Below are 27,431 nucleotides of genomic sequence, written 5' to 3'. Positions count from 1 at the left end.
GATGGAAATAGAAATTTCATTTGATAGAAAATCTTTTACATTACATTATGAATAATTTTGACATACTAGACCCGAACATTATTCTGATTTCATCTTTTTGCATTTCAATTATTATTTATTTTTTTGTTATCTTTTTCTTCGTGTTATTCAAAATTTCACATTTTCAGTCCCTTATCTTTCCTTTTTTTCCTTCTTTTCATTGCTTAATAATTGAGTTTAATTCGACACTTAAACTTCTATTTTAATCTTTAAAATTTGTGATAAAATTGGTATACTTAAGAAGAATTAACAACACCCAACACACTTTGTCTCGATGGACAACCCCACGCATTAATTAATGTCCAAAAGATAACTGATTAATGCATTTAGACTGTTACAAATAGTAAATGATATATAATTAATAAAAAAAATAGTGAATGATAAATTGCATGGGATCATAAATACAAACCTGAAAGAAACGACTAATGAATTCACCATCAAATAATAAATATGGATATATTAACATTTCTGACTTCTATTTAATTTCCATTTTGAAGAAGTATTTTAGACAAAAAGTGTGATAGCAAGACTTATTGACAGAGTTCCGAAACAAGAAGCTTGTACGTATAGACAAAGGAGAAGAAATTGGGGTAAAGAAGGGGAAAAGAAAAAGATTGGGGGAGGGAGAAGCAAACTCAATCGAATAATTCCCACGTGGTTGAGGATGGAGGATGATCAAAGGTCTCCCACTTGGTTGTAACAACAACAGGCTTTATTCTTGCATTAGATACCTTAAGTTGATCCAGTTTTTCAACACATTTTTGTACTCTCTTTCCCTGAAAAATGTAATCATGAGATTGATTATTAAGCATATAACAAATTATTCCACGTGACTTACCAATTGAGGAGAATATGCACATTATGCTCCTGTTGAACTTCTTTGGTATAGTCGACAAAAGACTGTATACTTCATATTCAGCAATATTTTTCCATGGTAAAACTATTTAAATAAACAAAGCAAGTTTTCCTACATTTTTTTGATTATTTATTTCTTTTTTCTTTTTCACTTTTAATGAACGAGCAAGACTAAGTCCTCTTTAATTTTATGATAAGATTAAAGAAATAATAAGTTTATTTAAAGATGATGTTCACCCACCCATACCAAAATATTTAGAAACATTATCTATCTATAGCAATTAGCAACACTTTATTTCCAAATGAAACCAAAACAAAAGCTGAAATTAATATATGTACTCGACAGCAAAGTAGAGTTCTATTGAAAATACCTGCAAATTTTTCTGTGCGGAAGCATCGCCTTCTGCAGAAATGCTTTCTAATTTGATTGCTTGTCTCATAAGCATCTCAATTAGTGTTGTGATTTGAACTTCTGGTACTTTGACTCCGTTGGAAATAGACTTTTCAATGGCAGAGACCTGTTGTAGAAAGAAAATGAGTTGTACGTTATGTTTGGACAAAATCTCGGGTAGCACTTACATACACACACGGTGCTTACTGCTTAATTACCACTTATATAAGCGATTACTCAAAACTCAATTGCCTAGTATATATATTATTTATAGTTATGTATTATTATTATTATTATTTATTTAAATTTAAAAATATTAAAATAATATACGTGTACGAGGCAGGTTAAGTAGTAAGATATTTGTATCTACGCCCATTCTTGTAAAATTTTACGGATAAATTCTAATAGGCAAGCCCACACTCATTTATCATCCCTACTTCTATCCTTGAATCCTCGTAATCAAAAGCAAAACATAGGTCCTTATTCCTATCCATTCTTGAATCCTCGTAACGAAAAGGAAAAAAAGACAATTTTTTTTTAAAAAAGTAAATACATTATTTTGAGTTTTAGGGACTTTTATTTTAAGTTGGGGGACGCCCAAACTAGAACCCTGAGGAAAGTGAAGAAACATAACAATATTATCCGCATCCGAGGTAAGAGAAATAAAATCTGGGTGAGAATTAAAGTTCCTAAAGTCAAACTTAAAGACCTTCTTTGCACTAGTCTAATATTTTTTTTCCTAATTAGTTATAACAATTTGGTGTGTGCAATGAGACAATGTTCTATACTTCATCATTAAGCATTTCAGCTGGAAGATCTCAATTAATCTGATAGTTAGTTAATCCCGTGAGATTTATTCGAAGGAAATAAATTCACTATGGAATATGGACCAGGTAAATATATTAAGGTTTTGACTATTTAACTGTTCCCTGTTATCCTAAGTTCGTAATCGCAGAGGTTTAATTGTGTAGCTCTTCTTGCTTCTCAAATGTTACAATCATGTTGAGAATAATAAGACAGTTTGTGCAGGGATTCCTTATCCGTTGAAGCAGTAGCGGGTAAATGATGCTTATGCCAACCAACAATAAACACATTGTTTTCGATTTATAGACTATTTAGAAACCAAAAATTATATTTATGTAATATTAATTGACTTAGCGTGAGATTAAATTAATGATGATTCACTTTAAAATTGACACGAAATAATTAAGTTTCACCTCATTGCCAACTGCCACACCTTTGGGAGAAAAGAATTGACTCGGTGCACACAATGTATACGCAAATTTTTTTCCCATAATAACTCATTCTCTAAACACATATTCGCCTATCTAAAAAAAAATCAACCAGACATGTTTGGCTCGACCGAAAAGAAATGCATGATTATAAGAGTCTCACGGCCCTCATCCAATTATTAAATTGAAATTTCAGAGGCCACATAACGACATAAATTGATGTCATATTCATGCACATTCTCATATAAACTTGGTCCACGCACCACATGCCTAAGAGGTTAGGTTACTATTACTAATGCGGTTTTTGTATGTTTGTGCATTTCCCGGTACACTAAAATACAGAACACCCACTGGCACTGCCCCCCACTTCATTCCAGTTCCAGCTGTGTGACAAAGACAATCTATCACTTTTTTTGTTTTTATTTAACAAAGACAATGTATCACTAGTCATCACAATAAGCCACCGGCCACCTAGTAAAACTGTCATGCACTCTTTCACCCAGCATCAATTCTACCTTAAAGAATTAATTGCTCCTAATTTTAATATATTAAGACCTGCTAATTAATTACAATTCCTATTTTATTACTAGCATTTGCTTACTTCTTTTACATTAACAACTAGTAAGTTTAGTTTGATGTGTAACTGTAGTTACTTAGTGTGTTTTATTTAACTTTAGATTGAATAAACACATTTTCATGCACATTATGTGAAAAGTAAGAATTCGTAATTTTTTATTCAACAACCAGATTAGAGAACTCCTAACTTAAATTAAACACGCACTTACTTTTCAGTTGCATACATACCTGGTCTGCGAGCTGATCAAGTTGGACAGCGACATTGTTGATTGCCCGATGTGCGGTTTGGATCTTAGCGTTGATACGCATCTGGATGAAGCGTCGCTCAATGCTGGAAGGGTCTTGGATTAGCACCACTTTTGATCTGTCTTTCACTCCGCACACGTCCAAGTACTCTCCATTTTCTCGCTCTTTGCCTCTGTACAACAGTCTCTGTTCATCCACCTCTAACCCCGTTTCCCCACTCAGCACCTTCTTCACTTCCCCTGTCATTTCATTTTCACACTTTCACCCTCAGACTTTTCACTACAACCGGAGCCAAATTAGTTTCATAAATATCCAGTATCATTATCATCATCTCTCTTTGGTATCCAAAAAGTGTTTCATATCAGCCATTATTATTATCGTAAACATTTTTTTTATCCGTAAGAATTAAAATCAAACTTTTTTGGCAATTATATTATTAATTAGTTAAAAATTATTTTAAATGATTATTAAAATAAATAAAATAACGTGTGCATTCATATTGTATACTATAAAGGATTTTCATATATGAGGATTGCGTATAATAATTTTGTTAATCGTGTATAGAAGATAATTTCTTTATTCTGCATTTTAATTAAATTCTTGAAATAAAAATAAAAAATCTGAGGCAGTTCATGTCATGTTACGTGGGCACGTAGCATGAACAATGATGATTCATGGTGCTGCACTGAAACAGCTGCCTGACGCAATTTTACCACATTACTCATCAGAATAGTGTGATTTTCTCAGTAACCAAACAGAGCGGAAGAAAATTAACAATGGTAGTTCAGATCAATAACTTGTCTTACCGAAAGTGGCTATGGAACTGACGCAGATCTCGTAACGGAGAGCGCCATACGCGATTCGGAGGCGCAAATTGCGTGTTACAACATCCGTATTCGTGGTTCTTTTCTGCACCAGCATTCCTCCGGGCCTCATTTCCCATTCGCTCTCTTCTTCTCTCGCCGCCGTCGTCGACGACGACGAATTCTCTCTCGCGCTCGGTTTCTTCTTCATCATTTCGAACTCAGTTTTCCCGGGCAAAACACAAGCACAAATGGAGAGTGTTTTTTCTTTTTTCTTGGAAAAATATCTCTTAAGTCGTGACGAGTGTGAGCGATAAACGCTGTACCCTCTACCGACGCAAACATGTTGTAATGTTTACGGGTGTGAGGATTTTATATGGTACGAAGCCAAAATGGAAAAGTTATATTATTACTCCGATATCTCTTTTAATCTCTGCATGACATAAAATTAAAAATTATCAATATCATAAATAAAAATATACTAGAGAGAGATTTATGGAAATTATAAGAAAAAATATACAAATCATTAGGGTTGGCATAACGACAGGAGATAGGAGTTTGAATTAATACGCATTGAGATCTTATATTCAAATCTAATACTATCAATGTAAAAAAAAAAACTGACCAAACATATATATTATTTTTATATAATAATTATTTTAAAAATTATATTAATATGATTTATGATTAAATCACAGTATAAAAGCTAATTATTTTATATTATTTGTATGATTATTAAGGGTTTAGACTAGTAAACATATACTCATAATCTATGAAATAATTTATGAGCGAGAAAATTATGGTGCTCATGCGGGGTATGACCGGACAATCTTGGACCAATCAGGGGTATGCCACGTGTAGGGGTGAGTTAGCTTGTGTGTAGTGACAGCTAAGCTTGCCGACAGATGAAGGAACAGGTCCAATGCGCATACAAAATGGACACGTGGATGACACCCATTGGATGTACGATTGCGTTTTGTGACATCTGTGAATTTGGTTGTTGTGGTTGGTTTATGATATAATGATTTGGTTTTATGTGGTTGGTTTGAGTTGATTAGTTTCGTTTACTTTGGGTGTAAATTATGCGGGCTATAGATGGTGATATTTGATAATGTGATTTTGGGGTTGGAAAAGTCATCATGGCCGTTGATTGGAGTTCAAAGTCAACTGATCAAACTGTGTTGGATGGCTCGTGGCTTCTGGAACTTTTGTTGGATATGGATATTGTAGATGGGTTTGCTTGCAGAGAGATTAACGTACAGTTTTTTAAGATAGATAGATAAGGTTTAACAACTTGCTGTTAAGTTATATTAAGAGTAAGGATTCAATTGCAAAAGTTGATTATGATTAGGGAACTTGAATATAACTTTGACCAAATAACGCTCACTTGCCAAATGGATCATGGTTGTCATTGATAAGGATAGCTAGCTAGGTCGTGATGCGAAATAATGATATTAAACTCCAATTATTCATCGATTCAATCAAGAGTAGATTATTGATTTACTAGTATAACAAGTGAATTATTAATATAAATTGAAAATGTAAAATTTTAAAGGTTTCCAGTGCAGCATTTTTACTTTATTTCTTTCTAAACTATCAATATAAAACATAACCAAATAACGTTTTTTCAACTTTTTTTTTGCTGCAATTGGTGAATCCAACTTTCTAAAACGCACTACTTAGCACCTCAGTATTATAACTCGCCATAATAATATAATAGAGTCATTTTAGGGTCACCGTGTTATGGTCGTAAAATATTTATTGATTTTGTTAATAATTAATCATTATTAGAAAATTTAACTGACTCCTTCTAATAATTTTTTTTTCTCTTAATGTTTATTTTATAGGCAAAACTTAAACTTAATATCTTATTTAAAGAGAACTCAGTTTCACTTAAACCTAAATGTTAATTATAATAGAGTGATTATATGTGGATAGCAGACACTACCAATATTACGTCGGGATGGACCTGATGAATTCAATATTGTGAAAAATTTCTATAATTTAACGTACCCTTTTGGGGTGGACCCCGAAGTAATAGAACTAAGAATAATTTCTTACATCATACCGGAAAATATGGAGAAGGAAAATACCGAGTGAAGTTACTCTTTTAAAAAACGACGGTATAAAAATAAAAGTAATGAAAAAATTAGCATTAGATTAGTATAGCATTAACATTAATGATTAAAAAAATATTAGAAGGGGACACCTAGTCACGCTAATGTAAAATAAAACCTATTCAATTTCAGTTCAACAAAACACATGTGTCGACGATGTATATATTTGATCAAGTAAAACATCTTATCTTAAAATTCAATGTTTTTCGTATATGCTAAACTTTTTTATTCAAAATAAAACAATTTTTAGAGAAAGCAAAAAGATGTAGGTCCAACATATCATTCATCTAAGGAGGGTGATTTGGGCAGTTTGCAGCGCAAACACATACATAGTTCGGCCTGAACATGTGTATGAGCCCAATCCTCAAGATTGTTTACAGGTCCAAAACCCAAATTATCTTGTGAACACTCAAACTAAGTAATGTAGTACTTGGTCTCTTTAAACTTTTAAATACTCCAAAACACCCACCATTATCAAGGATTCAAGGTCATCTTGAGTTTCACAAGCCAACATCCAAAAACTGCGTCCACTTTGCAAAATTTAGGCTATGTTTGATTTGCTGGTAAGGGAGCTCAGTTCGGAGAGGATTAGGAAAATAAGTTTGACATCATGTTTAATTTTTCCAAAAAACATGTTTGAGGCTAAAATTTAACTTGAAAACTCAGTTTCAAATAAGCAATTATCGGGATACTTTTGCATATGATAGACCAAACATGCAATTACTTGAATGATTAAATAGCTTTTACAATTTTTTGTTGATCAAGATTCAAGACAATTTAGTCTTTGAAATTGACACAAGTAGGCAATATGATCCTTCCTTTTTTTGGTTTGCAGGAGGGCCTAAGGCCCAAAACAAGGAACAGAAACAGACTACACAGTTAAGATGTTATAAAAAAAATTCAATTAGGCCACTAGAATTGACATCACCGGTTCATTTAGTACTTGACACTACAATAAAAACAAATTTAGTTTTCAACAACTTCAATAACTATTAATTAATTTGATCCTTAATGTTAATGAATGTTAACCAACAATATGTCAAGTACAAAAATAAAGGTATCAAAAAATCAAATCAACTGTTGCCGTTAAGGCAGTGGCTAATAAAACCAATATGTGTTTAGGTGCATGCACATGCGGAAAATATGAAGAATTTACAAGCACAGCAATCTTGCTTAAAAGATGAATTTGTGCATTACTAAAAAAAGCTCATCCAAACTCATCAAAATTTAAGTACCCTAAAAAACTTGTCAACAAAAAAATAACCAAATGATCACTTACCATCCAATGCAGGCATCTTCAACAAAATCTCGACAAATTAATATCCTTCATCTCAAATTTCTAACAGCAAAACTGAACCTTTTTCTTCCATTGCATCTATATCCTCACTTGAAAACATCATGTGTGTATAATGTCTTACAAGAATGTTTAATTTCAGGAAAGTAGCATTCAAACCACAGTACAATGCAGCACTTAGGTAGCTCGAAAATCAAGGAAAAGACGTAATTTTTGTATAAGCATCTCACGAGTACCAAAAAGTGGCTTCCCATTTGTGACCCAGTCCTTCTCTAGAAGACTTGCTTTAGCACCAGCCAACATCTCATCATGGAATGCAGAGACTATTTGGTAGATTGAAGTCTTGAGAACGTCAGCAATGGCATAAGCTTTTGAATTTACTGGCCCACTTCTTCTTTTACCAGCAGCAACATCTACTCTTCCACTATTCACAGTCGCCCATTTGATACCAGCAGGTCCCAATAACTGATTTGGGGATTGCAGGTTTGTTTTCTTTCCCATGAAACTCTCAACAGCAAGAAGACAGGATAGAAGTGTTGAAACCACTGCAGCATTACTCCCAGAAAGCTGAGCAACCCCAAACTTGTCGTCTTTACGTGAGCAGGCAGTCAGTGAGACAGCAGTCCTTGAACACCATGCATATAGCTGCATTTAAGCAAACAGATGCTTTTAATATGTATCTACAAATTCATAATGCTGGGATGTGATGCTCCGTTGCCCCACTACTAGAAGGTTTCTTCAGAGTTCAGAGAAGGGTTAAACAAGTGACCTTTTGCAACATTTATTATTAATTGAAATGAAATTCACAGGGTTTTAATTCAAGTCAATGACCCACATAAATATTTATGCAGCCCAAAGGATTTGTGGATTGGCTTTTCCCTCTGTAAGTCCACCCACTTATAGTTATTGCATTATCTAAACAGCAACATTATCCTAGCTAAAAAAATGTTGAGTTTTTATATGGGAAAAATGTTTGGATTTTTCCTCTCATTTTATTTCCTCCTTACAAGTGAAGAGGGATAGTGATAACTGCAAAATATAAGCTAATTTGATAGTCAATTTGAATTAATAGGTGAGTGTAATTTCTTTACTTTATTATTTTTTTTAATGAAATAATGAAGAAATTAACATCTTTGCTATTTTTTATTAGCAAAATTTAAAAGAAGAAGATTTCAAGTACTTTAAAGGAAAAATTGATGCAAAAACTAGAAGAAAAATTGAAAAGCCTGCTTAACATGCAAGATAGACCCAACGCGCACTCTTAACACGAAAGCCTGCGCTAAGCACGAAGTCAGCTTAAAAAGTAAGCTATCAGGTGCCTATATAAGGAGGAAACATAAGGAAAACACACAACCCACACATTGGGTCTATCCCTTAGGGGAAACCCTCTCTCTCTAGCTATTCCTCCTTTTCTTGTTATTAGTCATCCATCATCTTTTTCTTTCATCCCCATCAATCCTATTACTTGTAATGTAATTCTTTCTTATTATCTATTTAATGCAATCCTGTTTCTATTATTCTTCACTGTGTTTTTCTGCTAATTATGGTCTAATCACCATATAATGTTTAGAGGGGAATGCATTGAAAAATCTTTATTTTCTAAAGAACTGAGGAAGGATATCTTAATGAATTTATTGTCAGAAATAGATTGACATTTATTTTGTCCACGAATTTTTGCATCTCTTATCTTAATGCGATTTGTTATTTTATCTCTGCAAAGAAATTTGGGGAGAAAAAGATAAATAAACTAGGCCCTTCGTGCGGGAAACCAAAGATAGGGTAATTCAGCAGATAAGGGTGGAAACAGGGATTTCATGAAATAGAGAAAATCAATTACATTATATTATAAGTAGTTTTGGCATACTAGACCCCAACATCATTGCATTCTGATTCTATCTTTTCACATTTAAATTGTTAGTTGTTTTTCCTGTTTTTTTTTTCTTTGCCTTATTCCAAATTTCACATTTACAATTCTTTGTCTTTGTCTTCTTCTCTTTCTTTTTATTGCTTAATAATTGGATTTGTACCACTTAAGTACAACCAAAGTCCTTGTGGATTTGACACTTGGACTTTCATTTTAATCTTTACTACTTGTGATAAAATTGATACACTTGTCAATCTCTTAACAGATGGATTAAATATAAACCACACAATAATTCATTGTGGGAGCAATTTGGCATTTACTACATGTCAAATACTGAAAATTCAATTCAATATAATATTAGGGTATTATAATCATCATCATGCTAAAAGTGCAACTGGCATGAGCTTGTACTAGTTATCTTACACTAGTAATAGGCCTAAAATATTATTATAAATAGGAGTATTAGGTTAGTGTATCACATCAACACAATGTCACAATTACATAAAATCTCATTACTTAACATAATTCTTTCCTCGGTGGGGACAATAGACATTTTCATTCTCCCCCACTATAGTGATGTCATTCAATGTGCACACACCTCATTTTCAAGGCAGGAGTTTGTGGTTAAAACAAGAACAAGATGAGGTTTGGGTGCCTAATAATCAATGTTACAACTTACAAGAACTTCTAGAGCTTAGGGTCTTTAAAATCACGATTTTTTTTTTCAATTTACATGTTTCTTTTTATAATGTGGCACATTTCTCAGCATACTCCTTGCAAATTTGCTTATTTTGGCTCCTTAACTTAAAAAATAAGTTTTTCAACCATAGTCCATACCAGATAAAACCTGAAGATCAAACAGTGAGGCCTTGAAGCCTTTTGGTGAAGTTCAATATTCAGTATGAACCCATATGCCTAAAGCTTTCCAGTTTATACAGGAAAAAAAGGTTTTTTAGCATCATATAAACTATGAAAATAATGAAGTTAGGAAGTTGTACAAATGGGTTTTTTAGCATCGTATAAACTAAGCAAATAATGAAGTTGTGAATCTACCTGAAAGTTGTGCAGTTCTTCTATGTGCTTCAAATCTGGCCGTGCATCAGTTGGGGACAACAGCTGATTTGATAGTTGAGTGGCTTTGTCAACAGGATTTCCTAAGCCTTCACCTAATTTTGTTGCAAGATGCTCCAACGGCTTCAAGCACACAGCAATTACTCTTTTGTAAGTCTCACCGGTTTCTTCAAAAAATCCCGCACGCCTCCAAGTGTCAACATTGTTCTCGCAAACCATACAGAGATCAAGATATGCAAGATACCGAAGAAGAGAAGTAGGACTACTCTCCTCCAAAGCTGAAAGTAGATGCTCACTTGGATTTGTTTCTGCCGCTGCCGATCCTTTTGGAGGTGCAAATATGGACCTCTTAGTATGCAAAACCTATGTACCGTATTCAACAAAGATAGAAACTTCGGCATTCAGTAACAATGCTGCCATCCAAAGGCTAGAGAATATACGTGCATATAAAACAAATCACCCAAAATTGCAAATTGTTGTACATGTCTCTAACTAGTACACAGGTGACATATATACGGGGTTCATCATGGATGGTTAAGATAACATTGCAACTCAGTTGTTACCACAGGTGTTTGTTATTTAACATTGCATTTACATGTTGACAAGTTGGATTTTACATTTTGCTGCGAGTCTTACACCACATAATGAGAAAACACTACAAACACATGTATTTAGATTATCAGTTCTAGTAACATCCTCAACATTATGCTAAAGTATGCTGTATAAATAGAACCAAGTTCTAATGTACATGATAGGTCGAACAAGTTCAACAACATGACAAACACATATAAATACAACCTAAAAAAGATAATTGCACGAGCACAGGGATTAGGTTTTCCGAGGCGTATCTACAAACATGTAGGGATCATTAGTTTGAGAAAACCATATACTAGACAAATCCTTCAAACACTTAGAGATCATTAGTTTGAGTAAATGCATCACAAGATGGCAACACCATTTCATTTTTGAGATTAAGCAAACTCAATAAGTGGCAATTTATTGGAACGGGAGTGATAAGGAAAACCAACCCAATGCAAATGATGAGTCAATTCCCAAGAAAAAAAGATAGCAAAAGTGGCAGCTAAAGAGGTAATCTGCTCGGTGAAGAATCTTCCGGTGGCGACGCTGTACTTGAACGGATGCGGCAGAAGCTCCAACAAAATACCAGAGAAAACGGAAGCAACAATGGAAAGCTTCAAGGCTCGCCTAGCAGAAGAAGGAACTCCCATCTTGAAGCTGAAAAATGGAGGACGCTGCTCCCACAAGAACACAGCCGCAATCAGTATTCAATATTCATAACAATTTAATAATAATAAGGAGTGGCATTTGAGAAGAGAAAGAAGAACCTGAATGATGGGGAAGTGAAGAACCCATCGGCGCTTGAAGACGTAATGCGAACCGAAGAGGGAACCGACGAGGAAACCCCTAAACCCTAATCGGGAGACGCCGGGGAGACCGTGGGCGGCGGGGGCGACGGAGGAGAGGGAGAGGGAGGCGGAGAAGGCGGCGGAGAAGGCGAAGAGGAGGGAGAGGGTGAAGCGAGGGCGGGGGTGGGGGGAGGCGATGAAGGAGAGGGTGGTGGAGAAGAGAAGATGGGAAGGGAGGAAGAGGAGAAAGGAGAGAAAGGGGTAGTGAGGTGAGGAAAAAGAGAGAAGAGAGATGAAAATGAGAGAGGAATGTATGGATTGCCAGATCAAGTAACTCAGGAACCTGTTCTTCAGCACCAACTCCACCCTTCTTGTGCTCCCAGACATCATTCACTCTCTCTAGGTTTTCTGCAACTTCCTCCACTTCACTCTTACTCTTCCCCCTTCTTCCCACTCGATATTTCTTTTTTGTTAGGTCAGTTCAAAATTTTGAATTTTCATTACAAAGCTTTAATTTTAATACACTATTAGTAATTCTTTCTTTCACCCAACCGTGTCTGTCGATGCATCAATAATGGTCATTATAGTCATGCTATTAACCACTCTGGCGGACAAGATATGACAATTATGGCAGTGAGGGAATGGGATTAAGCCTGGATTTTCACCCCACTGATATCACTAGATGACATCTTAGTTTTTTTATTTTATTAATTATTAATGTGATATATTTTTATTATGAAATAGTACAAATTATTATCAAAATTGATGGTAAGATTTTAACCCTATTTGAGAGAATCTCTTTCCTAAACAAAAGTGATAATTGCTCACGTCTAGAAGGTGGAGTATCTCAAGACTAACAATTTCATTCTGTCTTTTTAGCTTTGTCTTAATCACGAACTTGAGGTGAAGTGTAAAACTCATCTTTATTTATATGAAACGTTTTTCAATAACTCTTTAGACATGTTCATAATATTGGCTCTTAGGAGCATGCGTCTATATAAGCTTGTTTCAAATACGCGATAATGTTTATTTATGCGTGTTTTTGATGTGTTAAAGATGTGATGTACCATGAAGATTGTCGGGAGGCTTAATCATAACTTGGTCGACCATTAGATATGGTTCGGACATGTCTCTAAGAAAATATCCCACTTGGACAATCCATAACCCACAAACATTAAATCCATAAGGTGCAAGTGCTTAAGTATCATGATTAAAATTGTCCTCTTGAGATTGAGTTTAATGGAACAATCCACAATTTCAAAGTACTAAACATGTAAAACTTAAATGCTTAAGTGTATTTAGAGTGGTCCTTTTTTAGACATGTTTTGGTTGGATGGTCCAATAATAAAGATAATAAATAAATAAAAAAATCTATAATAATAAATTAATATCTATCTTTTGGCATAATTTAAATTAAAACCTTAATAACCTTTTTAATTTTTTAATAACACATGTTATATATTAAAAATAGAAAATGTAAAACATTGAGAAAAAATATTGGCAAAATAGAAATGTTAAACATTAAGAAAAAATATTGGCAAAAAAACATTAAGAAATATCTCAAATTTTGTTGTTATTGTAATTAAATTCCAAACCCCCCACAAAATAGTTAGGGTTTATGTGATTTTCGAAACCATTGGTGATCTAGTGAGAGTGGCCCCTGGCGAGCCAAAGAATGCTCTTCCTCACTTCCTCTCCTATCAATCCCAACTCTTCCCATTTCTTCCCCTGACGAAATGTCCATCATCCCCAGACGCCTCTTCAGCCTCCGCTCCGTCTCCACCTATTCCCTCACCCCATTCACGCGCCCACAACCCTCTCTCCCCCTAACGCGCCTCCTCCTCCACGCGCGCCCTTCCTCCACCTCACCCTCCAGAACCCCATCGGAGAAACAATTCGAGACGTGGGTCCAGGCCCTCAAGCCGGGCTTCACCCCCTCCGATGTGGCCCAGGCCCTCCAGGCCCAGTCCGACCCAGACCTCGCCCTCGACATCTTCCGCTGGACCGCGCAGCAGCGCAACTACAAGCACACCCACCACACCTACCTCATAATCATCAAACACCTCATCGCCGGCCGCCGCTACCACCACGCCGAAACCCTAATCGAGGAGGTCATCGCCGGCGCCTGCGACGACGCCTCCATCCCCCTCTACAACTCCATCATCCGCTTCTGCTGCGGCCGCAAATTCCTCTTCAACCGCGCCTTCGATGTCTACAAGAAAATGCTCAACTCTCGCGACTGCAAACCTAACCTCGAAACCTATTCGCTCTTGTTCAATTCGCTCCTCAGAAGGTTCAATAAGTTGAATGTCTGTTATGTGTATCTGCACGCGGTTAGGTCTTTGACTAAACAAATGAAGGCTTCCGGTGTTATTCCTGATAGTTTCGTGTTGAATATGATAATCAAGGCTTATGCCAAGTGCTTGGAGGTGGACGAGGCGATTCGGGTTTTCCGCGAAATGGGGTTGTATGGGTGTGAGCCTAATGCTTATAGTTATGGCTACATTGCCAAGGGGTTGTGTGAGAAAGGGAGGGTGGATCAGGGGTTGCGGTTTTATAGGGAGATGAGAGGGAAGGGTTTGGTGCCTAGTACTAGTACTTTTGTGATCATTGTTTGTAGTCTCGCAATGGAGCGAAGGTTTGAGGATGCGATCGAGGTTCTGTTTGATATGTTGGGGCAGTCTAGGTCCCCGGATCATCTCACTTACAAGACTGTTTTAGAAGGGCTGTGTCACGAGGGGAGGGTCGACGAAGCGTTTGAGCTGCTTGATGAATGCAAGAAGAGGGATGTTTCCATGGGTGAGAAGACGTACAAGAGTTTGTTGAATGATTTGTATGTTGTGTGCAGGGACTAGATGCTGTTGTGCTAAACTGCTAATGCATTTGCTTGAAGATGCACAAGACGTTTCTTTTGTTCGAGCGGAACTCTGTTATTCTCCTGCTTTGTAGTGCCTGATATTAGATGGCGGATTCTTTTGGATGAGAGCTAAATGCAGATAAGTAGAAGCATCTTGCTCGGAGAACGCTCTCAGCTTCTTTTGGATTGATAAATATGGAGGATTCTGAATTCTATTAAACATATGTTATACTGTACAAGACAGCTGATTCTTTTGAATGAGTGCTAAATGCAGATAAATAGAGGCATCTTGCTAGGAGAATTGTTCTGAAATTCTTTTGGACTAATTTAACTTGCGATGTGAATGGAGGGGGCACCAAATTAGGTGTTAACTCTCTAGTACTGATACTGATGATATGGTGGCAAAAGGTCTCCTTTTCTGCTGAAATGCAGCCTCTTGCTACCGCAAATATTAATGTTGTATGGAGCAGACCACAACTTTGCAGGGCCAGATGATACTTCAGCTGGAGCAAATACTGGTGTGCAATTTCCACCTAGTGTTATCGTGATGCAACCTTGCAGAAGTTGTCTGTGCAAACAACCAAAGCCACCTAATATTCAGCTGATTGTTCTTTGTTGTTGGCTTCTTGCCCCTAGTCCATTTGTTTGCTCCATGAATTCATTTGAAATAGAGGATAGCAGAAAGTTTTGCAGTTGCTAGCATTTGTCTTTTTGTCTGTATTACATAAATTTTTCTTTTATCTCTAATCTCCTCCATGATTTGGACTTTGGAATATACCAACTTGTCTTGCTGGCATAAGGAGGAGTTACGTTGTGTAAGATCTTGTATATTCTGAATAAAACACCTTTTTTTTTCATTCTCTCTTGCCACATCTTACTTCCCCACTTTTATTGCTTCCAATTTCCCTTCCCATTTGGGACCAGGCTGCTGAGAGAGCACATGCCAGAACGTTGTAAGACCTACCACAAACTCCTTTTAAAGAAATCATTCGACATTATTACGCAAAATGAAAAGTCACATAAATTCTATCTCATTTAGTACAAATAAAGAAAATCTTGAATTGCATAGAGAACACGAGAACACTGATCCGCGACTATCACAAGTCGAACAAACATCACATTACATGAAAATATTACAAGACCACCCAACATTACACAATCACATTCACGACAGTCAACACTCAACACCTCTAGTTCCTAAGACGTATTATGAACAATTAATAAAATGTCTAAAAGTATCTCTACAAGACTACATCTAACACGTAAAAAAAAAGTTGAAATTCAGATAATTACATCAAACAGGTGTTGTTCTTGAAGCTTGAGACAATGCATCTTCAACCCGGTCACCATCTATCTTCTCAGACCTCAAGCTTGGTGGAATGTAAGCTCCAAAAATCAATTCCATATTGGGAACTTCCTTAAGCGTATTAGCTGCAACCTCAAGTGCTGGATGTTGAAAGGCGGGGTAAAATTTCTTTGCACAGACAAAACCAAAGACCAATGACAATATGGGAAGAGGAAGCACAAGTGGTGTATAGTAGAATTTCTGCGTCCCAAAGTACCCAAACATTGTAATTTGGTATAATATCAAAGATGCTAGAATACGGTTGTGTATGTGTGGCCACATTCTTCCATAACTTTCAAATGTTGGTACATAGACTTTGAGTGCCTGTTGATTAATACAAGTATATACACAAACTGGTTAAAAATATATTTACTAACATACTTGATTTCAAAATGACTTGATAAAAGAACTAAATTGAGACTTTAAATAAACAGAGAAAATAAACTATGCACTGATAATGTAAAGTAGTTTAACATGGTCATCACTCAATCACATATCACTAGGGTAAATTTATTGACTTTTGTAATAAATATATTAAAAGTCATATGAACAATGATTTTTTATTAGTTGACACTTGACAGTGTGAAATTATACTATTAGTGTATGATCATTAAACTTCATAAACATAAGGAATGAAAACTAAAATTTAGCCATAAAAAATTACCACATAAAACATAAAACTGGGTTCATTAAACAAAATTCCAAGAACTTCACCTGATTTCGCAAAACAAGCCATCCTAGGCCAAAATATAGAGCACCAAATGGGATTATCACAGGAGCAATAACAGAGTAACAGAAGACAATTGTGACAATCAGCATGTCACCAGGAACTCTAGTTCCGTAACCAAGATCTCCAGGACGCCAAGCTTCTTTCAACTCAGCCTCAGTCTTGCAAAGATATTTTCTCTTCAAATGGTATATAATAAGGGGAACTATTCGGGACAGTTCAAGGCCATAGCCAATGAAAAATCTAAGACAAAGAAAAAACAATTAATTTGTGTCATGCCAAGTAATTAAAAATAAAGAAAAGGTGAAGTCTTTTCCTATCTATATGTCTGGTAGGAATAGTCCAAATTATAAATTTTACAGTTTACACACAATATCATGTGAGAAAATATTTGTTACAGATGTGCTTTTGGAATACATGGTAACTCCTGCTTCAAAAGAATCTAGGAAAAGATAATAACAAGATATAATGTGAAACACCATTTGTAGATGAAGCATGGCCTCTACATTTCCTTCTACCATCACCATAAAGTAGTTATGCACCTTAACTTATAAATGAAAAAAATGAAGTATCACCACAGATAAATAAACTAAACAGAATAAAGTTAAGAAGTTATCTTACTTAAGGGCCACATAGGTCAAGAAAAAAGTAGCATTGCCTGGGAGGCTTTCAGCTAGCAAGGATGAAATTTCATCCAACGTCGGGTGCTCCCTAATTCTCTTGAATGCTTTGAACAAGGTTCCACCAATAGTAACTCCAATGAAAACATTCAGCACGGTAAAATAAAAATATTTTCCAGATGCAGCCCTAACTGCATGACTTTCAGTTGGAATGCCTTCAAATTTAGACAAAAACAGAAGCAACTTGGGCAACAAAGCCAAGAAAATAATCAGTGCGAGTTGAGGGAGGTAAGCTTCCAACACTGTTTTCAATGCCTTTATATTAACAATTGGCTTTATGAATGGGAGATATTTCACCAAATTATCCAAAGTAGTTAATGCAGATATAAATGTAATTGGAATCATGTAGAAGAATATAGTCAGTGCCACAATGAAATACACCAAGTATTGCCTCAGCTCTCTCTGAAAATACTTGATTTTCAAATTAGGCCATATTAGTTGATTGGGTTCCGGAGCATCAAAGACTGACCAAGTGTCAACCATTTGAGCATGTAAACTCTGAGATGCAGATGCTGCAACCACCCTACTTGAGAAAAATACTACAGCAGCATCTTGCTGCTTCTCTCTGAGAGTGACCTTTTGCTCAGATTCCAATCTGGCCTCAAGTTCATTAATCTTCTCGTTGCAATATTCTATGGTATCCACCTTTTTACCAACAAGTCCAAGGAAGCCAGTCTTGTTTGTAGGTCTTGTTCCTTCTGGTTTGGCAGTTGTTTTCGACCCTGCATATACTGCTTCAGCACGGGCAAGCTTCTTTGTATACTTTTCTAATGACTCCCAAATCTTGTTCACCTGTTGGCAATAAACTTAGAGAAATTAAATTATATATTACAATTTTCACAGGAAGGAAAAACTAATAGATATTTGGTATTCTCTCTTAGGTTCCTAAATGCCACAGAAATCAGAAATGGAAAGATGCACTCTAATGCAAGGCCATGTGTTACAGGATATTCGTTAGTTGTGTTAGTTGGTTATAGATTGTTAGTTGGTTGGTTAATTGTTAGTTACTAGTCCAATAAGCTCCATAAACAGAGCATGTATCACACTCATTTGCATCTTCTCATATTAATAAATATAATGGGCTACTTTTATAGAATTCCTCTAATGTTCTGTCATCTATGTGATTTATGGCAACATCAAAAGGGTGTTACATGCATCATCAATCAAAATTCAGATATGGAATCAGAAATAATAAAGTTAATCCAGAGGGTATGGAAAAGGCAATGAAACGAACACCTTACCACTTTGTTGTCTGTTACAATCATAGATCTGTAAAATGTCTCAGGATAGATGTCTCTAAAGTAAGAGTCAACCTGTTCCTTCCTAGTCTGACCTTGAGGAACATGAGGTATGTCTCTCACAACTATAGCAAACTGTTCAGGCTTCACATCAGGAGACTTAAGAGCTTCAGCTCGCAGCCATGACACATGTTTGTAAGCCCTCCATAGGAGAGCAAACGTAACAATTGAAACCCAATAACAGGCAATAAAAAATCCCCACAACCTTGAACTCTTTGCCTACACACACAAAAAGTTATTCAGTCTCTGGCATTATTATCATTCGAAGGTATTAAAGAAACTGATTTGCTGTTTAACTCCGGAAAAATAAGGGACGTTACATTCTCACACATACACACAGCTAATTAGTTGAATAAAAGGAAAATTTACTATAAGACTATTGAAAAAAAATGCTATGCAACACTGATCTTACCGTGATGTTAGCCATTGATAATTTGTCAAGTTCACTGAAAGTTCCGTTGCTAGTTGTTTGTGTCTTCATACCATGGTCAGTAACAGAAAGAGGCAGAAGAACTGGTAGCAGAATAACTCCAGATAAAACTAGGATACTCAACACTAGCAGAGAACAAAAAGAATAACAATTAAAAACTGAATGCTGGATTCATTAATCATCCCAGAAACATGTTATCGATAACAACTGAAAAATACAAAAGTTTACAACCAGACAAACATATTTATAGGAAAAACAAATGTTTTAGTGGAAAAGGTTTCGCTTTTCTTTCTATATCATGTGATATGAAGACAGATTTTGAGAATGAAAACGTAATGCAATATTCTACCAGCCACAAAAGTCACAAGTAAGCAATGCATATAGTGCAGCATCTTGCCTACACAAGCAAGAATTGGGTTGTCAAAACCAAATCATTTAAAACTACACCTAAGAAGCTGTGTGTAAGTTTTGTCCTATTGAAAATCTTAGTCTCTACAGGGTGAATAGTGAATACAATGAAATGCATTTGTTTTATGTAACAAACTTCTTCAAAAACAAAAGAACAAAGCAATTATTAATGAAAAAAGGGAAAGAATTTCTCAAGGCAAATGTGACTAGGTTATCTAATGAAGATATATACTTTCCTAAAAAGCAGATCAGAGCTTCAACAAAGAAGGTATGCAGATATTTAGATTAGAAAAAAAGGGGACAAACCAGTGGTGAGAAAGACAAAGTAGACGGCAGTGTCGACCCCAGACATGGCAATAACATCACGTTCTGAAGAAGTCAAAGCCTCCTTGATCCAAGAGAAAGGGTTGCGGCTCTTGTACCCTCCTTCCAACGGATCCAACCCCTTCAAGATCCTGTTGGGGTAGTACACCACATTGTTCCCTGGCCTACTTGACAGAAACGCAAACACAATCATCAAAACCAGAAATATCACAAAGGAAGTCCCCAGGGACGTCAAGAACGAAGTAAAATCCATCTTGGCCTCTCAGAACGTAACTTCTCTCTACAACACAAACTCAGAAATTATAACATAGCCGTTACTGCTCCCTTCGTTCAAAGCAACCGTTGCAAACGGTTAAAGGGTGGTGTTTTGTATTGTTTGTGTAGCAATGGCAATAACATATAGAAGATGAAAGGAAATTGAAAATGAAAATGAAAAAAAGGAGATATTTTTTATTAGCAAAGGTGGTAGTTGTGTTTGTGGGGGCACCTTAACGTTTTGGATTGCTTATGCTCAATTAATGTAACGAATCGAAGGCTTTAATGATGTTGAGTTTGCGTGGAAAGAAAGTGTGGGATGAGTGTGTGCGTGCGAGCGAAAATAATGCTAAACGGTGATGCGGGGCAGAGATAGGAGCTGTTCAAAAGGACAAAACCTTTGTCATGTCCGTGTGTCAAAGTAAATAACACTTGATGTCACAAACATGCCCCTAATGATGTACTTAAATGCCGATATTACCCCTCAATAATTGGGATCAGGTATCCCGTGCTTTGTTTTTTCAAGTTACCTATAAATTGAAAGTATATATAAGAATATAGAATATTAGAGGGCCAAAAGTAAATGATGGTAGTTATTAGTTGTAAAAGGATAAACATTACAACAAAGTATGCATTTTTGTAACATTAAAAAAACATAATCTAAACATGAATAAATGTTATTAAAATATTTTTATGATTGTGAAAAAAAACTGATATGTAATTAGTTTAGTCAAATTTAATTAGTGTTCTTTTGCTAGGAGCTATTGTGGCAGGAATAACTCATTCCAGATGGCAGGGATGTTGATCTAGTTAGATGTTATGCTTCTTTTTGTTCCTTATCGACTCTCAAGTACGAAAGAAATATAACTTCAGATCACCTAAAGTATTTCTTAATGCAAATTTTCACTAAAGATGTATAGGGGAAAAAAAGTCGGGACACTACTCTCGTGTTCTCCATGGATTTTCAAGGAAGTCAAAGGATATTATTTTATGTGTGTATTCTATATTTATATTATACCAACCTTCCTCCATCAGAAGAGCAGAACTATACGTAGTCTGTTATGTGTCGAGAAAGAAATAATAAGTAGAATAATCACCATTATATTGAAATTTTAATTATGATATATTGATCATTATTTATATACTTTTTCTAAATCACTGAAATGCCAATTCACCAGAGGATATGTTTAGTGATGAAGTTGCGGTAGCTTGTGAAGGACGTGGTATATCCCCACGATTTCATTCACAATTCACATATTCAATAAATTGTTCATTTTATAGCCCACCATTCACAAAGAAAATCAAATCATTTTGTCTATTCATTCATGTATGTATAATAGGCTAAGTGCCGGAGAAATTCACCAAGTTGATTATTTGTCTTTTTGAATTTTGCTAGAAACCCATCTTTTTCTAGCCAGAAAAGCTTCACGAATAGCTCCAACATACTTCACCTTAATAATATAAAGCGCGGACCACACAAGGTTGTGTTGTGTAGCCTTTATGGGCCATCAATATAAGGTTGTGCAGCCACTAGTCAGACAAAAGAGTATTTGTTTGTTGGGAAGTATCGTCCAATTTTTACGTTTATATATACAAAATTTTAATCAAAATAATCTAACAACACAAGTTTTTCTATACTTTAATTATAGATTGTCATATAGTTAAAAATTATTGATTTTTATAATAATTAAAGTTATATCTAAAGCAATATTTAATTATTAATATTGTAAATTATTTTACAGTGACAGTATCAAAATTAAACTAATATATGCTATACATGCAAATTTTTATTTTAATGTGTTTAGTACATATTATACTTTATTAAAAGAACCAGTACAATTAGTCAAATAGTTAGTTTTTTGGAAATAAAATAGTTAACTGTTACAAAAATGTACACGTCAGAGTATGCCAACTATAACTATTAATTTATAAACAAACTCAATTTTACATGTGTGTAAATCAATATATACATTCTTTAAAATAAAATAAAATAAAGACGACAAAGTGCCAAAAATGTCAAAATAAGATCGAGTGAACCATATAAATGATAGATAACTACGATTTCGAAGAATTAGGTAAGATATATACAACTTCTCAATTTGAGCAAATTGCTTAATAAATTATAAAATTATCAATTATCATCAATATCGATCACATAGTAGATGGCATAGTTTTGATCTGTATTGACGGTTGCGTTGTGTCATCATTAACCATTATAAATTGATGATTATATTACATTAAATATGGAACTCGAGTTTGATTTAGACAAAAAAAAAAAAGAAAAGAAAAGAAAGTGGGTCATAATGTGCATGATATTTACGAACAGAGTAAGAGGGTGATTATCGCGAAGGGCATCGTGGTAATTTCATGGAATATGGATAAAATCAGTTAACAGGTAATAGTCTACTTCCGCTTGTACTATTGCTATCTACTTCCAAAGTGACAATTTGTTTGTGACTGCTAGCTCACACACGCATGTTGCTGTCGACGTGGGTGGCATTTACCCTGACAGTGAGGAAACGGCATATCCAACTGACACGTGTCAGTGGCACATGAGACAGATGTCACATGGTTGTGTGTTGCCGACAGGGGACACGGAAGAGAAAACGGGGTCCACATATTGGATAAGATGATATGCTTGACTTTAAGACTATTCAAACCAATTTCCTTCCACCAAAAATTTAAATTCCTTACTTTCTTGTTTGTTTCATTCTTAGCTGGATGCGAGAGATCAATAATAACGTGTTTGGATTATATTTTATTTTTCATAATAAATTTTAATTTCATATTGAAAATCAAAACAATTATTTATATTTTCTAAATTTTTTTTTCATATTTTGGAGATCAAAATTAACTCTAACAATTACCCATATATATACACACTATAAAATTTTGATCTAGTTAATTAAGATTAAATTCATATTTTATCAATATATGACTTTGAGTTTTGTTGTGAATGTGAAGATTTTTCTATTAGGTAATATTTAAATAATATAAATCTTAACATTATTTTGATCTTATTGAGTATCTAAATTTAATTAAGTTTAATAATTATGTATTGATAGTGTAAAATATTTTTATATTATTTTGTGTAAATCTATTTAGTTTTTTCATGATGAACTTGATCCTTGAATAAATAAATTGTATTTAGACTGTCACAAAATATTATAGTCTTTTATTGTGTAAATCCAACATTGTTAATAAGATCTTTCAACCACATTCCTTCCTTTGATGCTTCTACGAGAGTCATGTACTCTATTTTTGTAGTGGATGAAGTCATTGAGGGTTGAAGTGTTGCCTTCCAACTAACAAAAAAGTTATCAATTGTGGACACATATTCAGTCATAGATCTCCTTGCATTCAAATTTGTAGCATAGCTAGAATTTGAGTAACTAGCAAGAGCACATGACATGTCTCCATGGTTGACGAGTTTGATATCATTTATACCCTTAAGGTATCCAAATATATGTTTAATAGTTAGTTAATGTTCCTTCCCTAGATTACTCATATACCTACTCATAACACTAATTGTTTGTGCTAGGTTTGATCTAGTACATACCATAACATACATGAGACTACCTACAACACTTGCATAAGGAACATGAGATATGTATTCCTTCTCTCATTCTGAATGAGTACTATTGAGTTCAAATAGACGAATGAATGCTGTCAGAGAAGTACATACTGATTTTCCAAATGTCATCCTAAAACGATTTGACATGTTTTGAATGTATTCCTTCTAGCACAGAAAATGGCTTATTCTAAACTCAATCCCTCTTGATCTCCATTCCCATAATCTTTTCAGCAGTTCTTATATCTTTCATCTCAAATTCACTACCGAGTAATGACTTTAACTTCTAAATTAAAAACAAATTCCTTGGCTCCACTCCATAGCCCATAAAGAATCTCCTATTGACTCTAGGCTCCAGCTTACCTTCACTTGCATGATAGTATGTCAAACATCCATACACCTTCAACATTGAGTATTCAGTTGGATTGTTAGACCATACCTCTAATGATGGAACTCTGAAGGACCCAACAGTCAGAATAGAAGTAGTTCAACATGGCCTTTGTTGTGTGCACAACCTTTGGAAACTTCGTCTGATGTTGTTTCCCATAGACGTAGTGTTCACAGCACTAAAGAAGTTTGACCTTGTGATTTCTATGTAAGCCTCGTTTGCTTATAATATCAAGACCTTTTTCACTCATGTGACCCAAACGCAAATGCCACAAAGGAATATCAGATGAGCCATTGGACGCATGACTTCCAGATTCTGAAATAGCAAAGACAGAGCCTATTACAGTAGAACCCTGAAGGATGTGAAAATTTCCTTGCTTAGTTCCCTACGTTACCATAGACTTCCTTTTTCCTCTGATTTACATAACTCTACCTTCAATCCAACAAGAAAAACCTTTTAAAATCCATGACACCTATAAATACAAGATTTTTCTTAAGCTCTGCAATGTGACAAACTTTAATCAAGGTTCTAACATCATTATCATGCATCCTAATTAGTACATAACCTATACTAATAGACTTACAAGGAACATTCTTACCCAAGAGAACATTACCACCAGACTGCTTCTCATATGTCACAAACCAATATTTTTGCGAACACATATTATAAGAACAACCCGAGTCCAGGTCTAATTGTTTAGAATATTTATGTAGTTGTTCACTAACAACTAGAACCAAATCACTTTTTGAAGAGGAGTCATTCTAAACAAGAGCTACAATAAAATATTTTTGTGATTTCTTTAGACAATCTTGCTTCCAATAATTGGGTTCTTTGAAGTAATTGCAAATGTCCTTAGGATCAGTTTTGCTCTTTTTGCCACCTTTGTCTTTGTTGTTCTTCTTCTTTCCTTTAGTAGAATCAGTCATCGATAATCCGAACGCAGAGGTTTCATCACCATTCCCAGATGCCTTTAGTCCAAACTCTCTAGAATAGAGATTGGACTTGACTTCTTTAAGTGCAATGGAGTTCTTGCCTATACTAAGAGAACTCACAAAATTTTCATACGAGGGAGGAAGAGAAGCTAACAAAATCATTGTCAGATCTTTGTCTTCTATCTTGACATTAAAGTCACGTAGCTCATCAAAATGTTCCTTTAGTGGTGTACCTTCCATCATATGAAGACCAAATAGACATCATTTCAAAAAGCAAGTTGTGGCAGATTAATTTCATCATAAAGAGTTTCTCCAATTTGAGCCAAAGCCCAACAATAGTTAGTTCTTCAGAAACTTCATAAAGAATCCCATCAGACATAGATAAGAGAATTAGCAAATGCATTTTTTTCTCTTGTAACTCAAGTATTGACTTATCAATCATCAACGATTGACCAGAGAAAGGTGCCCAAATGTCATGTTCTTTCAACAAGGTTCGCATCTTGATTTGTCAAAGGTTGAAACTATTCTTTCTCATAAATTTCTTAATCTTGATTGTGTTGACCATCTTCTTGATAGAATCTTGAAGACATAACACGAACAAGTAACAAACAAAATGGTTGATCACTAACGACTTAATCTACCACGAAACCGATGTAAAACTGATCTTGAGTTGAAGCTCTAGATACCAATTTGTTGGAAAGATTCAAGAAATTTTATTCAGATAGGAAAACACAAATGATAGAAAGAGAAGAGAGATATCATTCAAAATTGTTAAATTTATTGCGAATGATAGAATTTATAATGAAAAAGTTCAAAGCACGGTCAAATTCATTGAACCCAACATATAAAGTTCATTGTAAAAAATACTTAACCAAAAACGGTTAAAAAAAATTATAATTAGAACACAACCTAATGTTAATGAACTATTAAGGTTGTTAATGAACTATTAAACTGGACGTTTTATTTTATGTGACTGACACTCCAAATTACACAACCGGTCAATACAGAAGATAAGAATATTGAACCAAACAACCACTATTGCCCATCTTATCTCTATAATTTTTCGTCCAACAATCAACGGAAGAAGGTAGTGATACGTGCCAGCTCCTGAGAAAAATGAGAATGGCTGATTTGGTGATAATGAGAATACGGAGAGCAGAGGGACCATACACGTTGAGTTTTTGAAACTCAAACACGCGGTGGGACACGGATGAACTCAAACTCAAATGATAAGAAATAGGAAATAAAACCTCAGCTCAGATCCTTTTCTCTATTCTCTACTTTTGTGGACCCACTGTCAATTGTCGTTATAGACCAAAATTTCTCTGATTTTCAGGCAATTCAGCTATATGCTTTTTATTCCATTTTTTTTAAAGGCATTCAACACTCATCAGCTACGAGTACAAATTTTGTTATTGAAATATTAAGTAATATGTTCAGATTTTGTTATTGAAGTCTAAAGCTGATTGGACAAAAGTGCTGAACGTCCCCTGCTTTTAGTTAGCTTTCATTTCACGTTTTAAGAATAGAGTAAAATATGTATATGTAACAACAATCGCCACAAGTATTTTCTTTAATATTTTATTTTTCTTCTTATAAAATCATTTAAAAAAACATCACCTGAATTCTTGCTACTAATTATAAAAAATCAGTGATATGATCACTTTAAGATGCCGAGAAAGGGGTGAGTCGGTGAGGACTGCTGGCGCAATGATCTCTCTTCCATGTGAAATGAATATGAACACAACTAAACAAATCACCATAGTTTGGTAGATCAGAAGAGAAGATAATAGAATATAATTGAAAAGAAATACTTGAATTAAAGTAAACAGAAAGAGATGTTGGACCCACATAATTTTTTAAAAATTTCTGTTCTTTCTTTCTTATTTGAACACAATCAAACCATAGTTAAAGAGATGATTTGGTTGTGTGGAATGAAAAAGAATAAAAAAGAATTGAGAATAAATATTTAAATTAAAGTGATATGAGGAAGGTGAGATCAATGCTTTAGATCTGGGTTTGGTGGCATTGTCAGAAACGATCAAGGCCAGTGGATTTCTGGTTATTATGACAACTGCGGGATTACTACAACTAACATGCACACAAAGCTTTTTACTATTTATCACGGTCTGCATCTAGTGTGGGAAGCAAATATTTCACTCTTAATTTGTGAGTCTGACTCTCTTATGGTCATTTACTTGACTCATCAAGATTCTGCTAAATTTCATCGGTATGGTGCTCTTATTACTAAGATAAGAGCTTTCATGTCTTGTCCTTGGATCCTCAAGTTCAAGCATACTTACTGTGAAGGGAACGCTTGCACTGACAGTCTTGCAAAGTTGGGATCCAAATCTCAACCTT

At 34.9% G+C, this 27,431-nt stretch overlaps 4 protein-coding genes across 4 annotated transcripts; 1 reads left to right on the top strand and 3 right to left on the bottom strand.

Moving 5' to 3' along the window:
• Positions 1–449: 449 nt before the first annotated feature.
• On the bottom strand, positions 450–4,506 carry LOC114386305 (BAG family molecular chaperone regulator 2-like). The gene is made up of 4 exons (XM_028346269.1): positions 4,146–4,506; positions 3,322–3,578; positions 1,266–1,412; positions 450–815 (listed from the first exon to the last, which is right to left on the bottom strand). The coding sequence occupies exons 1-4, from the start codon at positions 4,354–4,356 to the stop codon at positions 675–677; spliced, it is 756 nt and encodes a 251-aa protein (XP_028202070.1). The 5' UTR covers positions 4,357–4,506; the 3' UTR covers positions 450–674.
• A 2,998-nt stretch (positions 4,507–7,504) lies between these two features.
• On the bottom strand, positions 7,505–12,484 carry LOC114385733. The gene is made up of 4 exons (XM_028345785.1): positions 11,835–12,484; positions 11,517–11,741; positions 10,471–10,851; positions 7,505–8,198 (listed from the first exon to the last, which is right to left on the bottom strand). Exons 1-4 carry the CDS (start codon positions 12,243–12,245, stop codon positions 7,731–7,733), a joined length of 1,485 nt encoding a protein of 494 aa, XP_028201586.1. The 5' UTR covers positions 12,246–12,484; the 3' UTR covers positions 7,505–7,730.
• A 955-nt stretch (positions 12,485–13,439) lies between these two features.
• On the top strand, positions 13,440–15,569 carry LOC114387818 (pentatricopeptide repeat-containing protein At3g25210, mitochondrial-like). Its single transcript, XM_028348020.1, has one exon. It carries the CDS (start codon positions 13,592–13,594, stop codon positions 14,708–14,710), a length of 1,119 nt encoding a protein of 372 aa, XP_028203821.1. The 5' UTR covers positions 13,440–13,591; the 3' UTR covers positions 14,711–15,569.
• A 177-nt stretch (positions 15,570–15,746) lies between these two features.
• LOC114387817 (CSC1-like protein ERD4) lies at positions 15,747–20,516 on the bottom strand. The gene is made up of 6 exons (XM_028348019.1): positions 19,907–20,516; positions 19,175–19,317; positions 18,706–18,981; positions 17,406–18,256; positions 16,772–17,027; positions 15,747–16,381 (listed from the first exon to the last, which is right to left on the bottom strand). Exons 1-6 carry the CDS (start codon positions 20,175–20,177, stop codon positions 16,007–16,009), a joined length of 2,172 nt encoding a protein of 723 aa, XP_028203820.1. The 5' UTR covers positions 20,178–20,516; the 3' UTR covers positions 15,747–16,006.
• Positions 20,517–27,431: the final 6,915 nt, after the last annotated feature.

The sequence above is a fragment of the Glycine soja genome, chromosome 15 (assembly GCF_004193775.1).
Source record: "Glycine soja cultivar W05 chromosome 15, ASM419377v2, whole genome shotgun sequence".
NCBI lineage: Eukaryota > Viridiplantae > Streptophyta > Magnoliopsida > Fabales > Fabaceae > Glycine > Glycine soja.
This window is presented reverse-complemented; position numbering and strand designations above follow the sequence as displayed.

What these genes read in the sequence shown, in the direction of transcription:
- LOC114387818 (XM_028348020.1), top strand. Translation starts at nt 13,592, where the DNA reads ATGTCCATCATCCCCAGACGCCTCTTCAGCCTCCGCTCCGTCTCCACC.
- LOC114385733 (XM_028345785.1), bottom strand. Translation starts at nt 12,245, where the DNA reads ATGATGTCTGGGAGCACAAGAAGGGTGGAGTTGGTGCTGAAGAACAGG. An exon ending in TTCACTTCCCCATCATTCAG is followed by an intron (nt 11,742 to 11,834) that starts GTTCTTCTTTCT and finishes TTGTGGGAGCAG; the next exon opens with CGTCCTCCATTTTTCAGCTT. An exon ending in TGACTCATCATTTGCATTGG is followed by an intron (nt 10,852 to 11,516) that starts GTTGGTTTTCCT and finishes TACGGTACATAG; the next exon opens with GTTTTGCATACTAAGAGGTC.
- LOC114386305 (XM_028346269.1), bottom strand. Translation starts at nt 4,356, where the DNA reads ATGATGAAGAAGAAACCGAGCGCGAGAGAGAATTCGTCGTCGTCGACG. An exon ending in CAGTTCCATAGCCACTTTCG is followed by an intron (nt 3,579 to 4,145) that starts GTAAGACAAGTT and finishes ATGAAATGACAG; the next exon opens with GGGAAGTGAAGAAGGTGCTG. An exon ending in TTGATCAGCTCGCAGACCAG is followed by an intron (nt 1,413 to 3,321) that starts GTATGTATGCAA and finishes TTTCTACAACAG; the next exon opens with GTCTCTGCCATTGAAAAGTC.
- LOC114387817 (XM_028348019.1), bottom strand. Translation starts at nt 20,177, where the DNA reads ATGGATTTTACTTCGTTCTTGACGTCCCTGGGGACTTCCTTTGTGATA. An exon ending in TATCAATGGCTAACATCACG is followed by an intron (nt 18,982 to 19,174) that starts GTAAGATCAGTG and finishes TTGTGTGTGTAG; the next exon opens with GCAAAGAGTTCAAGGTTGTG. An exon ending in TTGACCTATGTGGCCCTTAA is followed by an intron (nt 17,028 to 17,405) that starts GTAAGATAACTT and finishes TCTTTGTCTTAG; the next exon opens with ATTTTTCATTGGCTATGGCC.